Source organism: Hemitrygon akajei, chromosome 31 (assembly GCF_048418815.1).
Source record: "Hemitrygon akajei chromosome 31, sHemAka1.3, whole genome shotgun sequence".
Classification (NCBI taxonomy): Eukaryota; Metazoa; Chordata; class Chondrichthyes; order Myliobatiformes; family Dasyatidae; genus Hemitrygon; species Hemitrygon akajei.
The window spans coordinates 21721749-21744297 of record NC_133154.1 but is presented as its reverse complement, the minus strand read 5'-3'; the positions used below and the strand labels follow the sequence as shown (position 1 = coordinate 21744297).

The 22549-nt window shown below is 53.3% G+C and overlaps 1 protein-coding gene across 1 annotated transcript in view; it reads left to right on the top strand.

Annotated features, from left to right (window-relative positions):
* The window catches only part of pelo (pelota mRNA surveillance and ribosome rescue factor), a 32587-nt gene that overhangs the window by 5227 nt on the left and 4811 nt on the right, over positions 1–22549 (top strand). The window contains exons 4-10 of the mRNA XM_073034130.1: positions 628–718; positions 7769–7932; positions 8351–8411; positions 9009–9170; positions 9741–9787; positions 18112–18185; positions 22048–22119. Coding sequence (XP_072890231.1) covers positions 628–718; positions 7769–7932; positions 8351–8411; positions 9009–9170; positions 9741–9787; positions 18112–18185; positions 22048–22119 — 671 coding nt within the window. The remainder of the gene's footprint in view (positions 1–627; positions 719–7768; positions 7933–8350; positions 8412–9008; positions 9171–9740; positions 9788–18111; positions 18186–22047; positions 22120–22549) is intronic.

Here is a 22549-nt window from a genome sequence, read left to right as displayed (position 1 = left end):
ATTCTTTCCATTTCTTGATGATTGACTTAACTGCAAAGGATATTCAGTGACCTGGAAATTTTCTTGCATCCATCTCCTGACTTGTGCTTTTCAATAACCTTTTTGTGGAGTTGCTTTGTCTTTGCAGTGTAGTTTTTGCCAGGATAGTCTCACCAACAGTTGAACCTTCCAGATACAATTATATTTTTATTATAATCAATTGAAACACCCTGATTGCACACAGGTGAACTAATTAACTAATTTAACTAATCATGTGACTTCTAAAACCAATTGGCTGCACCAGTGATGATTTGGGTATCATATTAAGGGGGTGAATAGTTAAGCATTCAATTATTTTGTGTTTTATATTTTTAATTAATTTAGATCACTTTGTAAAGATCTGATTTCACTTTGACACAGAAGAGTCTTTTTCTGTTGATCAGTGTCAAAAAAAAGCCAAATTAAATCCACAGTGATTCAATGTTGTTAAACAAGAAAATATGAAAACTTCTGGGGGTGGGGGTGGGGGCGAGGTGAAAACTTTTTATAGGCACCGTATATAGATTAACAGATCTCCTGAGTCGCAGCTGATTTGAATAAGTGTTATCCTTCCCCTTCCTCTCCCACCCGTACCCCACCCACACACAGATGGGTGCCTACCACACCATCGAGCTGGAGATGAACCGGAAGTTCACACTGGCCAAGAAGCAGTGGGACAGTGTGGTTTTGGACCGGATTGGTGAGTCAGTTGTGAGGCTGCTGGGGATGGGGGTTCCTGCGGTCATTCCCACTGGCAGTTTGGCAATGCCAGTGCCTTCACTTACTCTTTGAACCCTGAGACAGACCCAGTGCTATCTCTTCTCCACCTCCCTCCCACTCCCTCGCTCCCCCTTCCACACTCCCCCCTCCCTTGCGCCATCTCCCGACACTGCCACTCCCTTTCTCCCCTCTCCCCCTCAACTCCCTTGCACACCCCTCTCTCACGCACCCCCTCTCTCTAATCTGTGCCTCCTCTCTCTTGCTCCACCATACTTTCTTTCTCATTTCACACTCTATCTCATCCACTCCACTCACTCCCTCTCTGCCACTCTGTCTCCTGATCATCCCGACCCTCCCTCCCTCTCTCTATAGTTCACACCCCTCTGTCATGCTCCTCCCCCACCTCTCCCTCTTGCTCACCCTACCCCCTCTCTTTCTTCCTCCCCTTCATCCCCTCTCACTCTCTGCTTCACACCCCCCCCTTCTTTCTCCTTTGGGGACATTCCACTACCGCGTGTTTCTCTTGCTCTGGGACACTGGGGAACTGTGGACTTTTTTTCCCCTGAGTTGCAAGGTACGCTGGGGCCTGAGTGTGCACGTTAAAGTTTCGACTGTATGGGGTGTTGGAAAGCAAAGTGGAGTTTACTGTCATTTTCACGTGTCTGTGTCTGCACAGGTGCCGTGAGAAACTTACTTTCCACGGCATCACAATCACAGAGCGTCAGGCTCTGTCTCCACTTCTCAGTAAAGATAGATAGATAGATAGATACTTTATTCATCCCCATGGGGAAATTCAACTTTTTTTCCAATGTCCCATACACTTGTTGTAGCAAAACTAATTACATACAATACTTAACTCAGTAAAAAAATATGATATGCATCTAAATCACCGTCTCAAAAAGCATTAATAATAGCTTTTAAAAAGTTCTTAAGTCCTGGCGGTAGAATTGTAAAGCCTAATGGCATTGGGGAGTATTGACCTCTTCATCCTGTCTGAGGAGCATTGCATCGATAGTAACCTGTCGCTGAAACTGCTTCTCTGTCTCTGGATGGTGCTATGTAGAGGATGTTCAGAGTTATCCATAATTGACCGTAGCCTACTCAGCGCCCTTCGCTCAGCTACCGATGTTAAACTCTCCAGTACTTTGCCCACGACAGAGCCCGCCTTCCTTACCAGCTTATTAAGACGTGAGGCGTCCCTCTTCTCAATGCTTCCTCCCCAACACGCCACCACAAAGAAGAGGGCGCTCTCCACAACTGACCTATAGAACATCTTCAGCATCTCACTACAGAGATTGAATGACGCCAACCTTCTTAGGAAGTACAGTCGACTCTGTGCCTTCCTGCACAAGGCATCTGTGTTGGCAGTCCAGTCAAGCTTCTCGTCTAACTGTACTCCCAGATACTTGTAGGTCTTAACCTGCTCCACACGTTCTCCATTAATGATCACTGGCTCCATATGGGGCCTAGATCTCCTAAAGTCCACCACCATCTCCTTGGTCTTGGTGATTAAAAAAAAGCATAAAGCAGTCAGCTTTATCGAAGACCCCATTCACCCCAGACAGTCTCTCTTCTCCCCCCTCCCATCGGGGAGAGGGTACAGAAACTTGAAAGCACTACCAGCAGGTTGAAGGTAGCTTCTGCCCTGCTGTTAGAAGTCCATTGGATGGTTCCCTGGTCTGACACGACATTTGACCTCATCATGGCTGTTATACTGGTGCCGGTGAACCACAGCGACGTTCTGTGGGTTGTGGACAATATGTCTATATACTCCTCAATATATACCTCTTCTGAATTACTGTCCCTGCAACCCGCGTCTAAGCAACGTACTTTAGAATCAACTTAACGATCTACAGATTTCATGAAGGTCTCGGCAGACCGGACAAGTCCAGCACTTTTAAATGGACACAGGTTCGCCGCCGTGGCTGGTGGGGGGGGAGGAGGGGAAGGACTCTGAACCTGGCTGAAATCCGGAGGAATGAGGCCCCCTCTATCCAGCATCTCAGCAAATACGCAGTCGCTGGAGAACAAAACTGAGGACCTGACGGCAAGAGGGAAATGAGGGACTGTTGTATACTGTGTCTGAGTGAGACTTGGCTGTCTGCTCGCACACCAGGTTCAGCGATCAAACTGGAAGGCTTGTCGATTTTCCACATGGACTGAAATGCTGATTCAGAAAAGGTAAAAGGTGGAGGCGTGTGCTCTGTTGTGGTGGTTTTTTCGAACTAGTGTTCCCCCAACCTTGAACACCCAACGGTCAAATGCTGCCTAATCTATTTACCGAGGGAGTTCTCCTCCTGACTGCTGTTGACATACCACCAGTGGCTGACTATAATCAAGTGCATGATGCAACTCCAAGCAATAAACAGTCCATTTCAAATCATAATCAGGGACATAGTCAGCCAGTTTCCTGCCCGATCACCATCAACATATAATCTATAGCACTGTTATACTAATATACAGAATGCTACCTTTCCGTGCCCAGACCGCATTTCAGTAAATCGGATCACTTGGCTGTCCTCCTACCTACATATAGGCAGAGCAAGGCTCCAGAGATCAGGACAAGGAAGGGGTGGTCATGAGAGGCAAAGGAGCAACTACAGGATTGTTTCAAGTCAGCAGACAGGGCCGTGTTGAGGGACTGACCTGTGGATCTGAATGAATGCACCATGGTTGTAATGGACAGTTGTAGATGAGTGTGCCCCCACAATATCATTCAGGATCTACCCCAATCAGAAGCCCTGGATGAACTATGAGATGCGCAGTCTGCTGAGGGTCAGATCAGAGACGTTTGAGTAAGATGACCAAGAAAGTTACAAGAGGTCCAGGTATGATCTTCGGAAAGCCATCTCAAGGGCAAAGTGGCGATTCCAGACTAAACCTGAATCAACGAAGGATGCTCGACAGATGTGCCAGGGCTTGAGTACTATAATCTCTTATAAGGTTAAATCAAGTGATATAGGTGAGAGCTGGGCTTCGCTTCCAGATGAGCTCAATGCCTTCTATGCTCGCTTTGACTGTCAAAACATGCATGAACCATCACAAGGTCCCTCAGCCCCCAATAATCCTATGATTTCAGTCTCAGGATTCAGGAGGGTGAAACCACGGGAAGCATCCAGCCCAGGTGGGATACCCGGCCAAGTACTCAAGACCTGTGCTAATCTGCTGACTGGAGTGTTCACTGAGATCTTTAACCTCTCGCTTTGGTGGTTTGAGGTCCCCACCTGCTTCGAGCAGGCTTCAGTTACACTGGTGCCCAAGAAGAACTTCACTTACATCCACAGTGATGAAACGTTTTGAGAGGTTGGTAATGAAACATTTCAACTCCTGCCTGAAAAACGACTTCGGTCTGCTCCAATTTCCCTGTCGAGCAACAGGTCCACAGCAGAGGCCATCTCATTTGTTCTTCACCCAACTAGAACATCTGGACAAAAAAGATGCATACATCAGGATGCTGTTATCGACTGCAGCTCAGCATTCAATACCATCATCCCCTCAAAATTATTCAATAAGCTTCCAGACCTTGGACTCAATAGCTCCTTGTGCAATTGGATTCTGGATTTCCTCACTTGCAGAATCCAGTCAGTTCAGTTTGGCAACAATATCTCCTCCACGACCTCATCAGCACAGGTGTACCGTAAGGCTCTGTGCTTAGCCCTCTGCTCTGTTCGCTTTAAACTTGTGACTGTCTGGCTCAGCACAGCTCCAGCACTATATTCAAGTTTGCTGATGACACCAGTGTTGTAGACCGAATCAAAGGTGGTGATGAATCAGCATATAGGAAGGAGACTGAAAATCTGGCTGAGTGGTGTCACAACAACAACCTCTTACTCAGTGTCAGCAAGACCAAGGAGCTGATTATTGACTTCAAGAGAAGGAAACCAGGGGTCCATGAGCCAGCCTTCATCGGAGGCGGAGAGAGTCAGCAACTTTAAATTCCTCAGTGTTATTATTTTGGAGGAACTGTCCTGGGCCCAGCATATAAGAGTAATTATGAGAAAGCATGGCAGAACCTCTACTTCCTTAAGAGATTGCAAAGATTCAGCATGTCATCTACAACTTTGGCAAACTTTTGTGGATGAGTAGTGGAGAGTATATTGATTGGCTGCATCACAGCCTGATATGGAAATACCAATACCCTTGAATGGAAAAATCTTACAAAAAGTAGTGGATACAGTCCAGTCCATCATGGGTAAAGCCCCCCCCCCCCACCCCCATCATTGGACACATCTACATAAAATACTGTCGCAGAAAAGCAGCATCCATCATCAGGGACCCTCACCACCCAGGACCTGCTCTCTTCTTGCTGCTGCCATCAGGAAGAAGTTACAGGAGCCTCAGGACTCACACCGCCAGGTTCAGCAATAGTTATTACCCCTCAACCATTAGGCTCTTGAACCAAAGGGGATAACTTCACTCAGCTTCACTTGCCCCATCATTGAAATGTTCCCACAACCTACAGACTCACTTTCAAGGACTCTCATCTCATGTTCTCGATTTTAATTTCTTATTTCTTCTTCTTATTGTTTCTTTTTTTGTATCTACACAGCTTGTTGTCTTTTGCACACTGTTTGGACACTCAAGTTGGTGTGGTCTTTCATATGGTTATTATTCCATAGATTTATTGAGTTTTCCCATAAGAAAATGAATCTCGGGTGACACATATGTACTTTGATAATAAATTTACTTGAACTTATTGTTTACCTGCACCTCACTTTCTCTGTAGCTGTTCAATTTATTCTGTATCATTATGGTTCTACTTTAGTGAACAGATCTGTATGGACACAAGTTTTGCACTGTCTCTTGGTGCATGTGACAAATATAAATAGGGTCAATTCCAATTCCAAGATAACAACATTCAGAAGAAGAATATAAATTATATATAAATTAATTTGCGTATCCTATTGGGCTGAACTAATTAAATGCCTCATTAAGCTAACCCCTTCTCCCTCCACAATGTCCATACAAATCGAGGTAATAAAATGGAAAACTATTGAACAGTTGCAGAGAGGGAGCACAGTACAGGCGGACAATAAGGTGCAAGGACCACAATGAGGTAGATTGTGAAGTGAAAAGTCCCATCTTATCGTAACTAGCAGATCATTAAATAAACTATAACTGCGGGGTAAAAATGAAAGTAAATTTAAATTTATTATTAATGTTTATGCCACCATACTCACTGGAATTCAGAAGAATGAGGAAGGCGTAGATAGAGTGGATGTAGAGAGGATGTTTCCTGCACTGGGAGTCTAGGACCAGAGGGCACAGCCGCAGAGAAGAGGGACGTCCATTTAGAATGGAGATGATGAGGAATTTCTTTAGCCAGATGGTGGTGGATCTGTGGAACTCCTTGCCGCAGGCACTGTGGAAGCCAGATCACTGGGTATATTGAAGGCAGGGGTTGATAGGTTCTTGATTAGTCAGGGCTTTGAAGGTTATGGGGAGAAGGCAGCAGAATGGGGTTGATAGGGAAATGGTGGAGCTGACTCGATGGGCTGAAGGCCTGATTCTGCTTCTATGTCCTATGGTCTTATATACCACCTTGAGATTCATTTTTTTGCAGGCACGTAAAGAAAAACAATAGAACTTGTGAAAAACTGTGCATAACAAAGAGTGAAAAACAATCAATGTGCAAAAGAAGACAAATCGTGAAAATAGTAAAAAGTAAATGAATAATATTGAGAATGAGCCACAGAGTCTTTGAAGGTGAATCCCTTGGAGTCTATAGGTTGTGGAGTAGAGCTGAGTGAAGTTATCCACACTGGTTCAAGATCCTGATGGTTGTAGGGTAATAACTGTTCCTGAACCTGGCAGTGTGCGACTTAAGTCTTTTGAATCTCTTGCCCAGTGGTAGAAGCTATCCTTAAGCATGCTGGGTTGTGCTTTCAGGCATTTTTATCTTCTGCCCAGTGGGAGGGAGAAAGGAGAATATCTGGACTGGGTGGAGTCATTGATTCTGCTGACTGCTTTACCGAGGCAGTGGGAAGTGTAGATAGGGTCCATGGAGGGGAGGCTGTATTCCATGATCTGCTGAGCTGTGTCCACCACCCTCTGCCGTTTCTTTCGGCAGAAAGCTCCGGCTTTCTGCAGTGCACCGATTTGAAAATCGGTAAGGGTCAAAGAGGACCTGCCAAATTTTATCTAGGTGTCCATGTGCATCTGTGGTATCTGTTTCCACCACCCTTGAAGCTCGTTCCAGGTACTTGCCACTCTCTGTGTTTTAAAAAAAAGTTCTCCAAGCACCTCCTTTGAACTTATCCCCTTCACACTTTAAATGGATGCTCTCAATTATTAGACATTTCAACCCTGAGAAAGAGATACCAGACATCTACTTTATCTGCACTTCTCAATCGTCTCATAAACTTTTATTTTCTACACAAAGAACACAGATCAAAGACAAAGTCCACGATAGCACGTGATAGTGTTGTTTTACTGGGGTGGTGATCAGGGTTGTGATTAGGGATTAGTGTTAGGGTCAAGACCCTGTTGGTTGAAGGGAAGTTGCTGTTCCTGAACCTGGTGGTGTGAAACTTAAGGCTTCTGTACCTCCTGCCTAGTGGGAGCTGTAGGGAGATGAGAAGGCCCAAATGTTGGAGATCTTTGATGGTAGATGTTGCCTTTTTGAAGCAGTGCCTCCTGAAGATACTACCGATGGTTGGGAGGGATGTGGTCATGATGTAATGGGCTGAGACCGCTACTGTCTGCAGCTTCTAAAGCTCCTGCGCATTCAGATTTCCGTACCAGACCGTGATGCAACCAGTCAGGGCACTCCAACAGTGTATCTGTAGAAGTTTGCTTGTGTTCAGTGACAAACCAGATCTCCTCGAACTTCTAACCTTAGGACAACCTCAGTAGGGGAACTTCCCACAGCTCTGTTCTCGGAATTTCAGGAAGGCGGCAGGGGAAGGTGTTTGACAAATTGGGATGTCCCATGCCGAGCGTCCAGGATATTAAGAGAGGCAACACTGGGGTGAGGGAGCTGCCTGGGCAACATGTTCTCACCTGTCTCCTCTCTTCTCATTGGCTGCAGAACAGGCATGTGACCCAGCGCAAAGTGCAGATGTGGCGGCTGTGGTGATGCAGGAGGGTCTGGCTCACATCTGCTTGGTGACGTCCTGTATGACGGTGCTGAGGGCCAAGGTGGAGAGCACGATCCCCAGGAAACGGAAAGGCAGCTGTTCTCAGCACGACAAGGTGGGGGAGAACGGTGTCTGACCTCCAGTCCCAGCAGGGGGGAGAGGACGGTGTGTCCAGCACCTGATGCCAGAGGGGTGGGAGAGGATGGTATGTCCAATGCCCAGTCCCAGACAGGGAGAGGAAGGTATGTCCGATGTCTCGTCCCAAAGGAGTTGGGAAGAGGACAGTGTGTCTTACACCTGGTTCCGGAGTGGAGGTGGCGAGAGGACGGTGAATCCGACGCTGGGTCCCAAGGGGGGAGAGGAAGGTGTGTCCAATGTCCAGCCCCTGAGCTGAGGTGGGGAGAGGGCAGTGTGTTCAATGCCTGGACTGGGAAAGGAGAGGGGAAGGGAGAAGACGGTGTCTGATACCTGGTCATGGTGGGCTTGAGGAGTGGACATTCACTCACTGACCTGCTGACCACACTCTGTTCTAGGCCCTGGAGAGGTTCTACGAGTCCGTCATGCAGGGGATCATTCGACACATCAACTTCGATGGTGAGTGTCCTCTCCCCCCACCCCCGTTCTCCTCTCGCCACCCTCCCTTCTATCACACTCCCCTCCCCTATTTCCATCTCAACCCCTATTCCCCTCTCCTCGTCCCCCTCTCCTTCCCCTCTCTTCTCCTCCCCCTCTCCCCCACCCTCTCTCTCCCTTCTCCCCACTCTCCTCTCTCACTTCTCCCCACTCCCCTCTCTCTCCCCTCCTCACTCTCTCCCTACCCTTCTCTCCTCCACCCCTCTCCACCCTTCCCTACCCATTTCCTCTCCCCAGCCTTCTCTCTCTAGCCCTCTCTTTCCCCATCTCCCACCTCTCCCTGTGTCCTATATCTTCTCTCTTCTGTCCCATTCCTCCTTTCCTTATTCTCCTCCCTTTCTCCCCTTTCTGTCCATCTCTCACCCCTCTCCCCATACCTCTATCCCTTCCCCTGCTCTCACCCCTGCCTCTCCCCTCTTTCTCCCCAGCTTTTCCCCTCTCTCACCCCACTCCTTTTCTCTCTGTTCCCCTCTCTCACCCCACTCCTTTTCTCTCTGTTCCCCTCTCTCTCCCTCCCCAGACTCTGACACGCTGTTCCCTCTCTCCCCCATACCTCAGTGGTGAAGTGTGTGCTGATAGCCAGCCCTGGTTTCGTCAAAGAACACTTCTGCAATTACATGTTTGACCAGGCAGTGAAGTCTGATATCCGGCTCATCCTCGACAACCGCTCCAAGTTCTTACAGGTTCACTCCTCCTCTGGGCACAAGTATGCCCTCAAAGGTGAGTCTCCTGATTGGGGTTAGTCCATGCACTCGACATCCGCCACATTACCTCTCCCCCATCTACACGTTACGAGTGTGATAGAACACTCCCTTGGGTCCAACAACTCTCGGGAAGCTCGGTGTCGTTCAGTTGCCCACTTGATAGGCTTCCTACCCACCTCCCTCCATCGGTCAAACACACTGCGGTCACTCACCCAAACCTCGTGCCTCTCCTGGCCAGCACCTCATGCAGGGTCCCCATACACCCCACAACCTGCATGAGCATGAACATAGACAATTTCGCACCTTCAAGAGGGGATGATTAGGGATGAGCGATAAATGCTGGCAATTACCATGCCTTCCCAAGGGGGTGACTAGGGATGGGCGATAAATGTTGGGAAGATCCAAATAGTGTCCGATGTGCGGATGGGAACAAAAGGAGCTGACTCCCCTTGGTAGGATGGTCTGTGCAGACAGGAGTGGGGATGGGGGTGGGGGGAGAGGAGAGGGCAGCTAATCTTTGGGTGGCGTGTGGGGGAGCCGAAAGATTTCAACCAGTGCCTCACATCCTTCCTACTCTGTTTCTCAGAGGTACTCTGTGACCCCAACGTGACAGGACGACTGGCCAACACGAAGGTGAGGTGTGGGGCTTGATCTCTGTCATCCTGTCCCTGACGTTGTGAACCCTCCCTCCCCCACTGCCATGAACACCACCCTACTCTACACACCTCCCCGTCTCTGACACCCTTCCCATCTCTGACACCCTCGTTCCCCTACACACCTCCCCATCTCTGACACCCTTCTTCCCCTACACACCTCCCCGTCTCTGACACCCTTCCCATCTCTGACACCCTCCTTCCCCTACACACCTCCCCATCTCTGACACCCTCCTTCCCCTACACACTCCCCGTCTCTGTCACCCTTCCCATCGCTGACACCCTCCTCTACAGACCTCCCCATCTCTGACACACTCTTTCCCCTACACACCTCCCCGTCTCTGACACCCTCCTTCCCCACACACCTCCCCGTCTCTGACACCCTCCTTCACCTACAGACCTCCCCGTCTCTGACACCCTCCTCTACAGACCTCCCCGTCTCTGACACCCTCCTTCCCCTACACATCTCCCTGTCTCTGACACCCTCCTTCCCCTACACACCTCCCCATCTCTGACACCCTCCTTCCCCAACACACCTCCCCGTCTCTGACACCCTCCTTCCCCAACACACCTCCCCGTCTCTGACACCCTCCTTCCCCTACAGACCTCCCCGCCTCTGACACCCTCCTTCCCCTACACAGCTCCCCGTCTCTGACACCCTTCCCATCTCTGACACCCTCGTTCCCCTACACACCTCCCCATCTCTGACACCCTTCTTCCCCTACACACCTCCCCGTCTCTGACACCCTTCCCATCTCTGACACCCTCCTTCCCCTACACACCTCCCCATCTCTGACACCCTCCTTCCCCTACACACCTCCCCGTCTCTGTCACCCTTCCCATCTCTGACACACTCCTTCCCCTACACACCTCCCCGTCTGACACCCTCCTTCCCCAACACACCTCCCCGTCTCTGACACCCTCCTCTACAGACCTCCCCATCTCTGACACACTCTTTCCCCTACACACCTCCCCGTCTCTGACACCCTCCTTCACCTGCAGACCTCCCCGTCTCTGACACCCTCCTTCCCCACACACCTCCCCGTCTCTGACACCCTCCTTCACCTACAGACCTCCCCGTCTCTGACACCCTCCTCTACAGACCTCCCCGTCTCTGACACCCTCCTTCACCTACACATCTCCCCGTCTCTGACACCCTCCTTCACCTACAGACCTCCCCGTCTCTGACACCCTCCTCTACAGACCTCCCCGTCTCTGACACCCTCCTTCCCCTACACACCTCCCCGTCTCTGACACCCTCCTTCCCCAACACACCTCCCCGTCTCTGACACCCTTCCCATCTCTGACACCCTCCTTCCCCTACACACCTCCCCATCTCTGACACCCTTCTTCCCCTACACACCTCCCCGTCTCTGACACCCTCCCCGTCTCTGACACCCTCCTTCCCCTACAGACCTCCCCGCCTCTGACACCCTCCTTCCCCTACACAGCTCCCCGTCTCTGACACCCTTCCCATCTCTGACACCCTCGTTCCCCTACACACCTCCCCATCTCTGACACCCTTCTTCCCCTACACACCTCCCCGTCTCTGACACCCTTCCCATCTCTGACACCCTCCTTCCCCTACACACCTCCCCATCTCTGACACCCTCCTTCCCCTACACACCTCCCCGTCTCTGTCACCCTTCCCATCTCTGACACACTCCTTCCCCTACACACCTCCCCGTCTGACACCCTCCTTCCCCAACACACCTCCCCGTCTCTGACACCCTCCTCTACAGACCTCCCCATCTCTGACACACTCTTTCCCCTACACACCTCCCCGTCTCTGACACCCTCCTTCACCTGCAGACCTCCCCGTCTCTGACACCCTCCTTCCCCACACACCTCCCCGTCTCTGACACCCTCCTTCACCTACAGACCTCCCCGTCTCTGACACCCTCCTCTACAGACCTCCCCGTCTCTGACACCCTCCTTCACCTACACATCTCCCCGTCTCTGACACCCTCCTTCACCTACAGACCTCCCCGTCTCTGACACCCTCCTCTACAGACCTCCCCGTCTCTGACACCCTCCTTCCCCTACACACCTCCCCGTCTCTGACACCCTCCTTCCCCAACACACCTCCCCGTCTCTGACACCCTTCCCATCTCTGACACCCTCCTTCCCCTACACACCTCCCCGTCTCTGACACCCTCCTCTACAGACCTCCCCGTCTCTGACACCCTCCTTCACCTACACATCTCCCCGTCTCTGACACCCTCCTTCACCTACAGACCTCCCCGTCTCTGACACCCTCCTTCCCCTACACACCTCCCCGTCTCTGACACCCTCCTTCCCCACACACCTCCCCGTCTCTGACACCCTCCTTCCCCTACAGACCTCCCTGTCTCTGACACCCTCCTCTACAGACCTCCCCGTCTCTGACACCCTCCTTCCCCAACACATCTCCCCGTCTCTGACACCCTCCTTCCCCTACACACCTCGCTGCCTCTGACACCCTCCTTCCCCACACACCTCCCCATCTCTGACACCCTCCTTCCCCTACACACCTCCCCGTCTCTGACACCCTCCTCTACAGACCTCCCCATCTCTGACACCCTCCTTCCCCTACACACCTCCCCGTCTCTCTCACCCTCCTCTACAGACCTCCCCATCTCTGACACCCTCCTTCCCCTACACATCTCCCTGTCTCTGACACCCTCTTTCCCCTACACACCTCCCCGTCTCTGACACCTTCCCCTACACACCTCCCCGTCTCTGACACCCTCCTTCCCCACACACCTCCCCGTCTCTGACACCCTCCTTCCCCACACACCTCCCCGTCTCTGTCACCCTCCTTCCCCAACACACCTCCCCGTCTCTGACACCCTTCCCATCTCTGACACCCTCGTTCCCCTACACACCTCCCCGTCTCTGACACCCTCCTCACCCTACACACCTCCCCGTCTCTGACACCCTTCCCATCTCTGACACCCTCGTTCCCCTACACACCTCCCCATCTCTGACACCCTTCTTCCCCTACACACCTCCCCGTCTCTGACACCCTTCCCATCTCTGACACCCTCCTTCCCCTACACACCTCCCCATCTCTGACACCCTCCTTCCCCTACACACCTCCCCGTCTCTGTCACCCTTCTTCCTCTACAGACCTCCCCATCTCTGACACCCTCCTTCCTCTACAGACCTCCCCGTCCCTGACACCCTCCTCTACAGACCTCCCCATCTCTGACACCCTCCTTCCCCTACACACCTCCCCGTCTCTGACACCCTCCTTCCCCACACACCTCCCCGTCTCTGACACCCTCCTTCCCCTACAGACCTCCCCGTCTCTGACACCCTCCTCCCCCTACACATCTCCCCGTCTCTGACACCCTCCTCTACAGACCTCCCCGTCTCTGACACCCTCCTCTACAGACCTCCCCATCTCTGACACCCTCCTTCCTCTACAGACCTCCCCGTCCCTGACACCCTCCTCTACAGACCTCCCCGTCTCTGACACCCTCCTTCCCCTACACACCTCCCCGTCTCTGACACCCTCTACACACCTCCCCGTCTCTGACACCCTCCTTCCTCTACAGACCTCCCCGTCCCTGACACCCTCTACAGACCTCCCCGTCTCTGACACCCTCCTTCCCCAACACACCTCCCCGTCTCTGACACCCTACTTCCCCTACACACCTCCCCGTCTCTGACACCCTCCTTCCCCTACACACCTCCCCGTCTCTGACACCCTCCTTCCCCTACACACCTCCCCGTCTCTGACACCCTCCTTCCCCAACATACCTCCCCGTCTCTGACACCCTCCTTCACCTACAGACCTCCCCGTCTCTGACACCCTCCTCTACAGACCTCCCCATCTCTGACACACTCTTTCCCCTACACACCTCCCCGTCTCTGACACCCTCCTTCACCTGCAGACCTCCCCGTCTCTGACACCCTCCTTCCCCACACACCTCCCCGTCTCTGACACCCTCCTTCACCAACACACCTCCCCTTCTCTGACACCCTCCTTCACCTACAGACCTCCCCGTCTCTGACACCCTCCTCTACAGACCTCCCCGTCTCTGACACCCTCCTTCACCAACACACCTCCCCGTCTCTGACACCCTCCTTCACCTACACACCTCCCCGTCTCTGACACCCTCCTTCACCTACAGACCTCCCCGTCTCTGACACCCTCCTTCCCCACACACCTCCCCGTCTCTGACACCCTCCTTCACCTACAGACCTCCCCGTCTCTGACACCCTCCTCTACAGACCTCCCCGTCTCTGACACCCTCCTTCACCTACACATCTCCCCGTCTCTGACACCCTCCTTCACCTACAGACCTCCCCGTCTCTGACACCCTCCTCTACAGACCTCCCCGTCTCTGACACCCTCCTTCCCCTACACACCTCCCCGTCTCTGACACCCTCCTTCCCCAACACACCTCCCCGTCTCTGACACCCTTCCCATCTCTGACACCCTCCTTCCCCTACACACCTCCCCGTCTCTGACACCCTCCTCTACAGACCTCCCCGTCTCTGACACCCTCCTTCACCTACACATCTCCCCGTCTCTGACACCCTCCTTCACCTACAGACCTCCCCGTCTCTGACACCCTCCTTCCCCTACACACCTCCCCGTCTCTGACACCCTCCTTCCCCACACACCTCCCCGTCTCTGACACCCTCCTTCCCCTACAGACCTCCCTGTCTCTGACACCCTCCTCTACAGACCTCCCCGTCTCTGACACCCTCCTTCCCCAACACATCTCCCCGTCTCTGACACCCTCCTTCCCCTACACACCTCGCTGCCTCTGACACCCTCCTTCCCCTACACACCTCCCCGTCTCTCTCACCCTCCTCTACAGACCTCCCCATCTCTGACACCCTCCTTCCCCTACACACCTCCCCGTCTGACACCCTCCTTCCCCAACACACCTCCCCGTCTCTGACACCCTCCTCTACAGACCTCCCCATCTCTGACACACTCTTTCCCCTACACACCTCCCCGTCTCTGACACCCTCCTTCACCTGCAGACCTCCCCGTCTCTGACACCCTCCTTCCCCACACACCTCCCCGTCTCTGACACCCTCCTTCACCTACAGACCTCCCCGTCTCTGACACCCTCCTCTACAGACCTCCCCGTCTCTGACACCCTCCTTCACCTACACATCTCCCCGTCTCTGACACCCTCCTTCACCTACAGACCTCCCCGTCTCTGACACCCTCCTCTACAGACCTCCCCGTCTCTGACACCCTCCTTCCCCTACACACCTCCCCGTCTCTGACACCCTCCTTCCCCAACACACCTCCCCGTCTCTGACACCCTTCCCATCTCTGACACCCTCCTTCCCCTACACACCTCCCCGTCTCTGACACCCTCCTCTACAGACCTCCCCGTCTCTGACACCCTCCTTCACCTACACATCTCCCCGTCTCTGACACCCTCCTTCACCTACAGACCTCCCCGTCTCTGACACCCTCCTTCCCCTACACACCTCCCCGTCTCTGACACCCTCCTTCCCCACACACCTCCCCGTCTCTGACACCCTCCTTCCCCTACAGACCTCCCTGTCTCTGACACCCTCCTCTACAGACCTCCCCGTCTCTGACACCCTCCTTCCCCAACACATCTCCCCGTCTCTGACACCCTCCTTCCCCTACACACCTCGCTGCCTCTGACACCCTCCTTCCCCTACACACCTCCCCGTCTCTCTCACCCTCCTCTACAGACCTCCCCATCTCTGACACCCTCCTTCCCCTACACACCTCCCCGTCTCTGACACCCTCCTCTACAGACCTCCCCATCTCTGACACCCTCCTTCCCCTACACACCTCCCCGTCTCTCTCACCCTCCTCTACAGACCTCCCCATCTCTGACACCCTCCTTCCCCTACACATCTCCCTGTCTCTGACACCCTCTTTCCCCTACACACCTCCCCGTCTCTGACACCTTCCCCTACACACCTCCCCGTCTCTGACACCCTCCTTCCCCTACACACCTCCCCGTCTCTGTCACCCTCCTTCCCCAACACACCTCCCCGTCTCTGACACCCTCCTTCCCCAACACACCTCCCCGTCTCTGACACCCTCCTTCCCCACACACCTCCCCGTCTCTGACACCCTCCTTCCCCACACACCTCCCCGTCTCTGTCACCCTCCTTCCCCAACACACCTCCCCGTCTCTGACACCCTTCCCATCTCTGACACCCTCGTTCCCCTACACACCTCCCCGTCTCTGACACCCTCCTCACCCTACACACCTCCCCGTCTCTGACACCCTTCCCATCTCTGACACCCTCGTTCCCCTACACACCTCCCCATCTCTGACACCCTTCTTCCCCTACACACCTCCCCGTCTCTGACACCCTTCCCATCTCTGACACCCTCCTTCCCCTACACACCTCCCCATCTCTGACACCCTCCTTCCCCTACACACCTCCCCGTCTCTGTCACCCTTCTTCCTCTACAGACCTCCCCATCTCTGACACCCTCCTTCCTCTACAGACCTCCCCGTCCCTGACACCCTCCTCTACAGACCTCCCCATCTCTGACACCCTCCTTCCCCTACACACCTCCCCGTCTCTGACACCCTCCTTCCCCACACACCTCCCCGTCTCTGACACCCTCCTTCCCCTACAGACCTCCCCGTCTCTGACACCCTCCTCCCCCTACACATCTCCCCGTCTCTGACACCCTCCTCTACAGACCTCCCCGTCTCTGACACCCTCCTCTACAGACCTCCCCATCTCTGACACCCTCCTTCCTCTACAGACCTCCCCGTCCCTGACACCCTCCTCTACAGACCTCCCCGTCTCTGACACCCTCCTTCCCCTACACACCTCCCCGTCTCTGACACCCTCTACACACCTCCCCGTCTCTGACACCCTCCTTCCTCTACAGACCTCCCCGTCCCTGACACCCTCTACAGACCTCCCCGTCCCTGACACCCTCTACAGACCTCCCCGTCTCTGACACCCTCCTTCCCCAACACACCTCCCCGTCTCTGACACCCTCCTTCCCCTACACACCTCCCCGTCTCTGACACCCTCCTTCCCCTACACACCTCCCCGTCTCTGACACCCTCCTTCCCCTACACACCTCCCCGTCTCTGACACCCTCCTTCCCCAACATACCTCCCCGTCTCTGACACCCTCCTTCACCTACAGACCTCCCCGTCTCTGACACCCTCCTCTACAGACCTCCCCGTCTCTGACACCCTCCTTCCCCTACACACCTCCCCGTCTCTGACACCCTCCTTCCCCTACACACCTCCCCGTCTCTGACACCCTCCTTCCCCTACAGACCTTCCCGCCTCTGACACCCTCCTCTACACACCTCCCCGTCTCTGATACCCTCCTTCCCCAACACACCTCCCTGTCTCTGACACCCTACTTCCCCTACACATCTCCCCGTCTCTGACACCCTCCTTCCCCTACACACCTCCCCGTCTCTGACACCCTCCTTCCCCAACACACCTCCCCATCTCTGACACCCTCCTTCCCCTACACACCTCCCCATCTCTGACACCCTCCTTCCCCTACACATCTCCCCATCTCTGACACCCTCCTCTACAGACCTCCCCGTCTCTGACACCCTCCTTCCCCTACACACCTCCCTGTCTCTGACCCCTCCCCGTCTCTGACACCCTCCTTCCCCTACACACCTCCCCGTCTCTGACCCCTCCCCATCCCTATGAATTCCACCCACCCTGAAACATATCCCCATCTCCGTGTCCCGTTACCTCCCCATTTCCATCACTCCCTGCCTTACCTGGCCCCTCCCCTACATTTCTCCCTCACTACCTGATGACTCCATCCCCTCGGAATCAGAGGAAGTGAGAGTGAAAGGAGGGATCATGTGATCATCGTTTCTGAGAGACGGTGTGCAGAAAGGATAGGGAGCAGAGGAGGAAGGAGAGGGAGAAGGGGGTAGAAGGAGGGAGGAGACAACAGTGGAGTGGTAGTGGGGGGAGGGGAGAGGTTAGGAGGAGGAGGAGTGAAGGGAGAAGGAAGAAGCCTGTTAAAAGGGTGGGATTGAGGAGGGGAGAGTAGGGGAGAAAGTGGGGAAGAAGGAGGGAGGGGGAAAAGGAGAGTGATTGCAGTGGAACAGAAGGGGGCAAAGTAGGGAAGAGTAGAGAATGAAAGGGAGGGAGGGGTAGAGTGGTTTAGGGAGAATTGGAGGCAGTGAGAAGGACAGGTAGGGAGGGTGGAGTTTACGAAGGGGAATAGATGGGGTGGGGAATTGAAGTAGATACCCACCTTGGTTTCCCTTTCCCATACCCCCAGCCCCACTTGCATCTATATCCTCTGTAACAGACTTAACCTGCCCCTCTGCTCCCCCACCCATAACAGGCAGCTGGGGAGGTGAAAGCACTGGAAGATTTCTACAAGATGCTGAAACAAGAGCCAGACCGAGCCTTCTACGGGTAGGTGTGGGCGAGAGGAGTCCGTGGGGTGAGGAAGAGGATTCTGTGGGTGGGCGAGAGACAATGGAGAAGGAGGGGAGAGAAGGGGAAGAGGGAGGGGGATAAAGATCGAGAGTGTGAGGCAGGAGCTCCCTCCACCCTCTGCTCCTCCCCCTCCGATACTTGCCCCTCTCCCCTCCCCCTCTCTTTCTCTCTCCCCTCCCCTGCTCTCTCCTGCCCTCCTTCCCTCCAGCCCCTCACTCCCTCCTCCCCTCTCACATCCCCTCCCTACCTCACTCCCCTCCACCTCAACTCCCCCTCCCTCTCCCCCTCCCTCCCTCTCCCTCTCCCCCTCCCTCCCTCTCCCCATCCCCCTCCCTCCCTCTCCCCCCTCCCCCTCCCTCTTCTCCCCCTCTCCCCTCCCCCTCTCCCCTCCCCCTCTCCCCTCCCCCTCTCCCCTCCCCCTCCCCTCCCCCTCTCCCCTCCCCCTCTCCCCTCCCCCTCTCCCCTCCCCCTCTCCCCTCCTCCCCCCTCCCCCTCTCCCCTCCTCCCCCTCCCCCTTCTCCCCCCCCTCCCCCTCCCTCTCCCTCCCCCTTCTCTCCCCCCTCTCCCCTCCCCTCTCTCCCATCCTCTCTCCCTCTCCATCCCCCCCCCCACTCCCTTTCCTATTCGATCCTCTCTCATTCCCTCTCTGCCTGAATCACAGCCTCGCTGGGCGTGTCTCAGCACAGAGTCAGAAGCCCAGGTGTTTTCAGAAGTTTGCAACCTCCCAGATGCTGGGAAAGAACCAGGGGATTTCTGCCCAGCTGCTTCATTATCATGGGAGGATCATTAACCCTTCGCTAACACTCTGTGGTGGAAGCTTTATTCTGTCTAACCTTGGGAATGTATGATTGGACAGTATGGAGGCACCTTCACTCTGTGATTGACCCCAGGGAGTGTGTGATGGGACAGTGAGCAACAGTGAGGAGGAAGCTTCCCTTTGTGTCTGACCCCAGGGCGTATGTTATGGGATGGTGTAAGGGAACTTCACTCTGTGTGTCTCTCCCTGTGGGTATGTAATAGGATGGTGACGAGGGAGCTTCCCTCTGTGACTGATCCTGGGAGTGTGTGACGGGATGGTGTGGAGGGAGCTTCACTCTGTGTCTGACCCCAGGGAATGTGTGATGGGACAGTGTGGAGGGAGCTTCACTCTGTGTCTGACCCTGGGAGTGTGTGATGGGACAGTGTGGAGGGAGCTTCACTCTGTGTCTGACCCGGGAGTGTGTGATGGGACGGTGTGGAGGGAGCTTCACTCTGTGTCTGACCCGGGAGTGTGTGATGGGATGGTGTGGAGGGAGCTTCACTCTGTGTCTGACCCCGGGAGTGTGTGATGGGATGGTGTGGGGAGGGAGCTTCACTCTGTGTCTGACCCCAGGAGTGTGTGATGGGATGGTGTGGAGGGAGCTTCACTCTGTGTCTGACCCGGGAGTGTGTGATGGGATGGTGTGGAGGGAGCTTTACTCTGTGTCTGACCCAGGAGTGTGCGATGGGACGGTGTGATCTCACTAACCAGGATTTACTGTTGGTGCAGATGTTAATTTTGGTAATTGGTGCTGTGGTGAAGGGTGACAAAAGTCACAAAACTAAAACCGTGGTGCTGTGGATATTGTGGAAGGTCTTTGTAGGTTACAATGGGGCATTGGCTGGACACAACTGGACTCAGAAGTGGAGGATGGAGTTGGACCTGGAGAAGTGTGAAGTGATTCACCTAGGAAGGTTGAACTTGAAAACAAAGTCCAGGGGTATTTACGGGATTCTTAGTAGTGTGAAGGAACAGGGGGATCTTTGGGTTCACATCCATGAATCCCTCAGAGTTGCTGTGGTTAGGAAGTGTATTGGCCTTCATCAGTCAGATTGAGGTAATGTTGCAGCTCGATAAATCCCTGGTTAGACCACACTTGGAGTATTATGTTCAATTCTGGTCACCTTGTTACAGGAAGGATGTGGAAGTTTTAGAGAGGGTGCAGAGGAGATTTACCAGGATGTTGCCTAGATTAGAGAGCATGGTTTTTCAGGAAAGGTTGAGCGAGCTAGGGCTTATCTCCTTGGAGCATGGTGTTTGAGATGATCAGAGGCATAGATAGTGTGGACGGGGCTTTTTCTCAGATCAATAATGGCCAATCAGTCATTCATTATGTGCCATGCAGTATGACGTGGGCAGTCATGGTGTTTCCTTCTTCAAACTTTTTATTAAGTTTCCAATTAACAATATTGATACTGGTACATAGAGATCAGGAGTACGTTAATAACGGTTAACATGTAGAGACACATATTCCGAGTAGCAAATGGAGTCTAACCTCCCAATCTCTCAGTAATTAACCATGAGAAAGATAATTATAAAAAAAAGAGAAAAAGAACCCCAAACTAAAACAAACTAACCTAAAAAAACAAAGACTGGGCTGCCATATTTCATCGGTTAAAATTATAATTTGTCGTTAACTCCGCTCCTCTATACATAAAAAAAATTACTGAAAAAAGGATTCAGAAAGGGTCAACTTGCATCATATGAAAATATTGAATAAATGGCTTCCAAGTTTCTTCAGATTTAACCGAGGGGTCCATAGTACTGCTCCTAATCTTTTCCAAATTTAAACATGCAATCGTTTGGGGAAAACCATTGAAATGTGGTAGGTGGGTTGGAATCTTTCCATTTAAATAAAATGGATGGTCCTGGTGTTTCCAAGACCGTGATTGTTCTTGGCAAATTTTTCAGCAGAAGTGGTTTGCCATTGCCTTCTTCTGGGCAATGTCTTTGCAAGATGGGTGACCCCAGTCATTTTCAATACTCTTGAGAGATTGTCTGCGTGATAGCCAGGACTTGTGATGTGCACCAGCTGCTCGTATGACTTCACGTGACCATGATGAGAGACTAAGCTGGTGCTACATCCTGCATGCAGGCTAGCAGAGGGAAGGAGCGCCTTACACCTTCTTCTGTAGAGACGTATCTCCAAACCTCCGCCCAACTGGCCAATACCAAAGGAAATACTGTTAAGGTGATAGGAGGAAAGTACAGGAGGGATGTTGGAGCTAGGTTTTGGACACAGAACGTGGTGGGTGAGTGGACGGCACTCCTGGGGATGGTGGCAGAGACAGACACGTTAGGGACGTTTAAGAAACTCTTAGAAAGGGAAGTGAAGGAAAGGGTTAAATTGATCTTGGAGTGAGTTAAAAAGTTGGTACAACATCACGGGCTGAAGGGCTACAGTCACATGGTTCCTTGAAAATGGAGTCGCAAGTGGACAGGTGAAAAAGGGATTTAGCACGTTGACCTTCATTAGTTGGGGCACTGTGTAGATGTCCCATTTCAGCTGTTAGTGAGGCCACTTGGGAGTATTGTGAGTGGTTCTGGTCACTCAGCTATAGGAAGGGTATGATTAAGCTGGAGAAGGTGCAGGAAAGGTTCACAAGGATGTTCCTGGGACTGGAGGGCTTGAGTTACAAGGAGAGACTGGACAGCCTGGGATTGTTTTCCCTGGAGTGGGGGAGGCTGAGGGGGTGACCTCACAGAGGTTTATAAAGCCATGAGGGGTGTAGAGAAGGTGGGTAGTCATGGTCTCTCTCCCCCAGGGGAGGGGATTTTAAAACTAGAGGACACAGGTTTAAGGTGTGTGGAGAAAGGTGGAAAAATGCAGGCTTTTCCCACGTAGGAGGCAGTGACGATATGGAATGAGCCGCCGGAGAAGTGGAGAGGCGGCTACAACTAAAAGACACAAAACATGCACGGATGGGAAAGGTGGGCTAAATACAGCAGAGGGAGCAGCTCGGGAAGGCACAGGGCTCAGGAGTTGGCAGAAGGACCTGTTTCCATGGCATTAATGCTTGAATTCTGACCCCTCCCCAGGGTGAAGGAAGTGGAGAAGGCAAATGAAGCCCTGGCTGTGGAAACCCTCCTCATTTCTGACAATCTCTTCAGGTCAGTTCACCTCTCACTCCCGTTCCCCTCTCAGTGGCGGGGCTGGGGTGGGTGAGCGTAATTTGCCCAGATCACTCCTGGCCTTCCACGAGAGGGAAAAGGAACTTCTCTCACCATGCCGCCTGCACCCCTCCTCCTTCAGCAGACCTGGGGTGAGCGCACAGCAGAATTCCACAAGTGACTGAAGGAGGCGGCTGGTCCCAGGAGAGGAGGGAGGAGTTGTGGAAGGTGAGGTCTTTCTCCTCCCTCCCATCCATCCCACCCTCCCTCCTCTTCCCCCTCTCCAAGCCCTCCACAATCTAATTCCCACCATCCCTCCCTCTTTAAACCCTCTTTAAATCCTGTCACACCACTGTCTCTCTGAGTCTCCCTTTCCCACCCTGATGCACTCCCTCTCTCCTCCCCTCCACCTCTCACTCACTCCATCTCT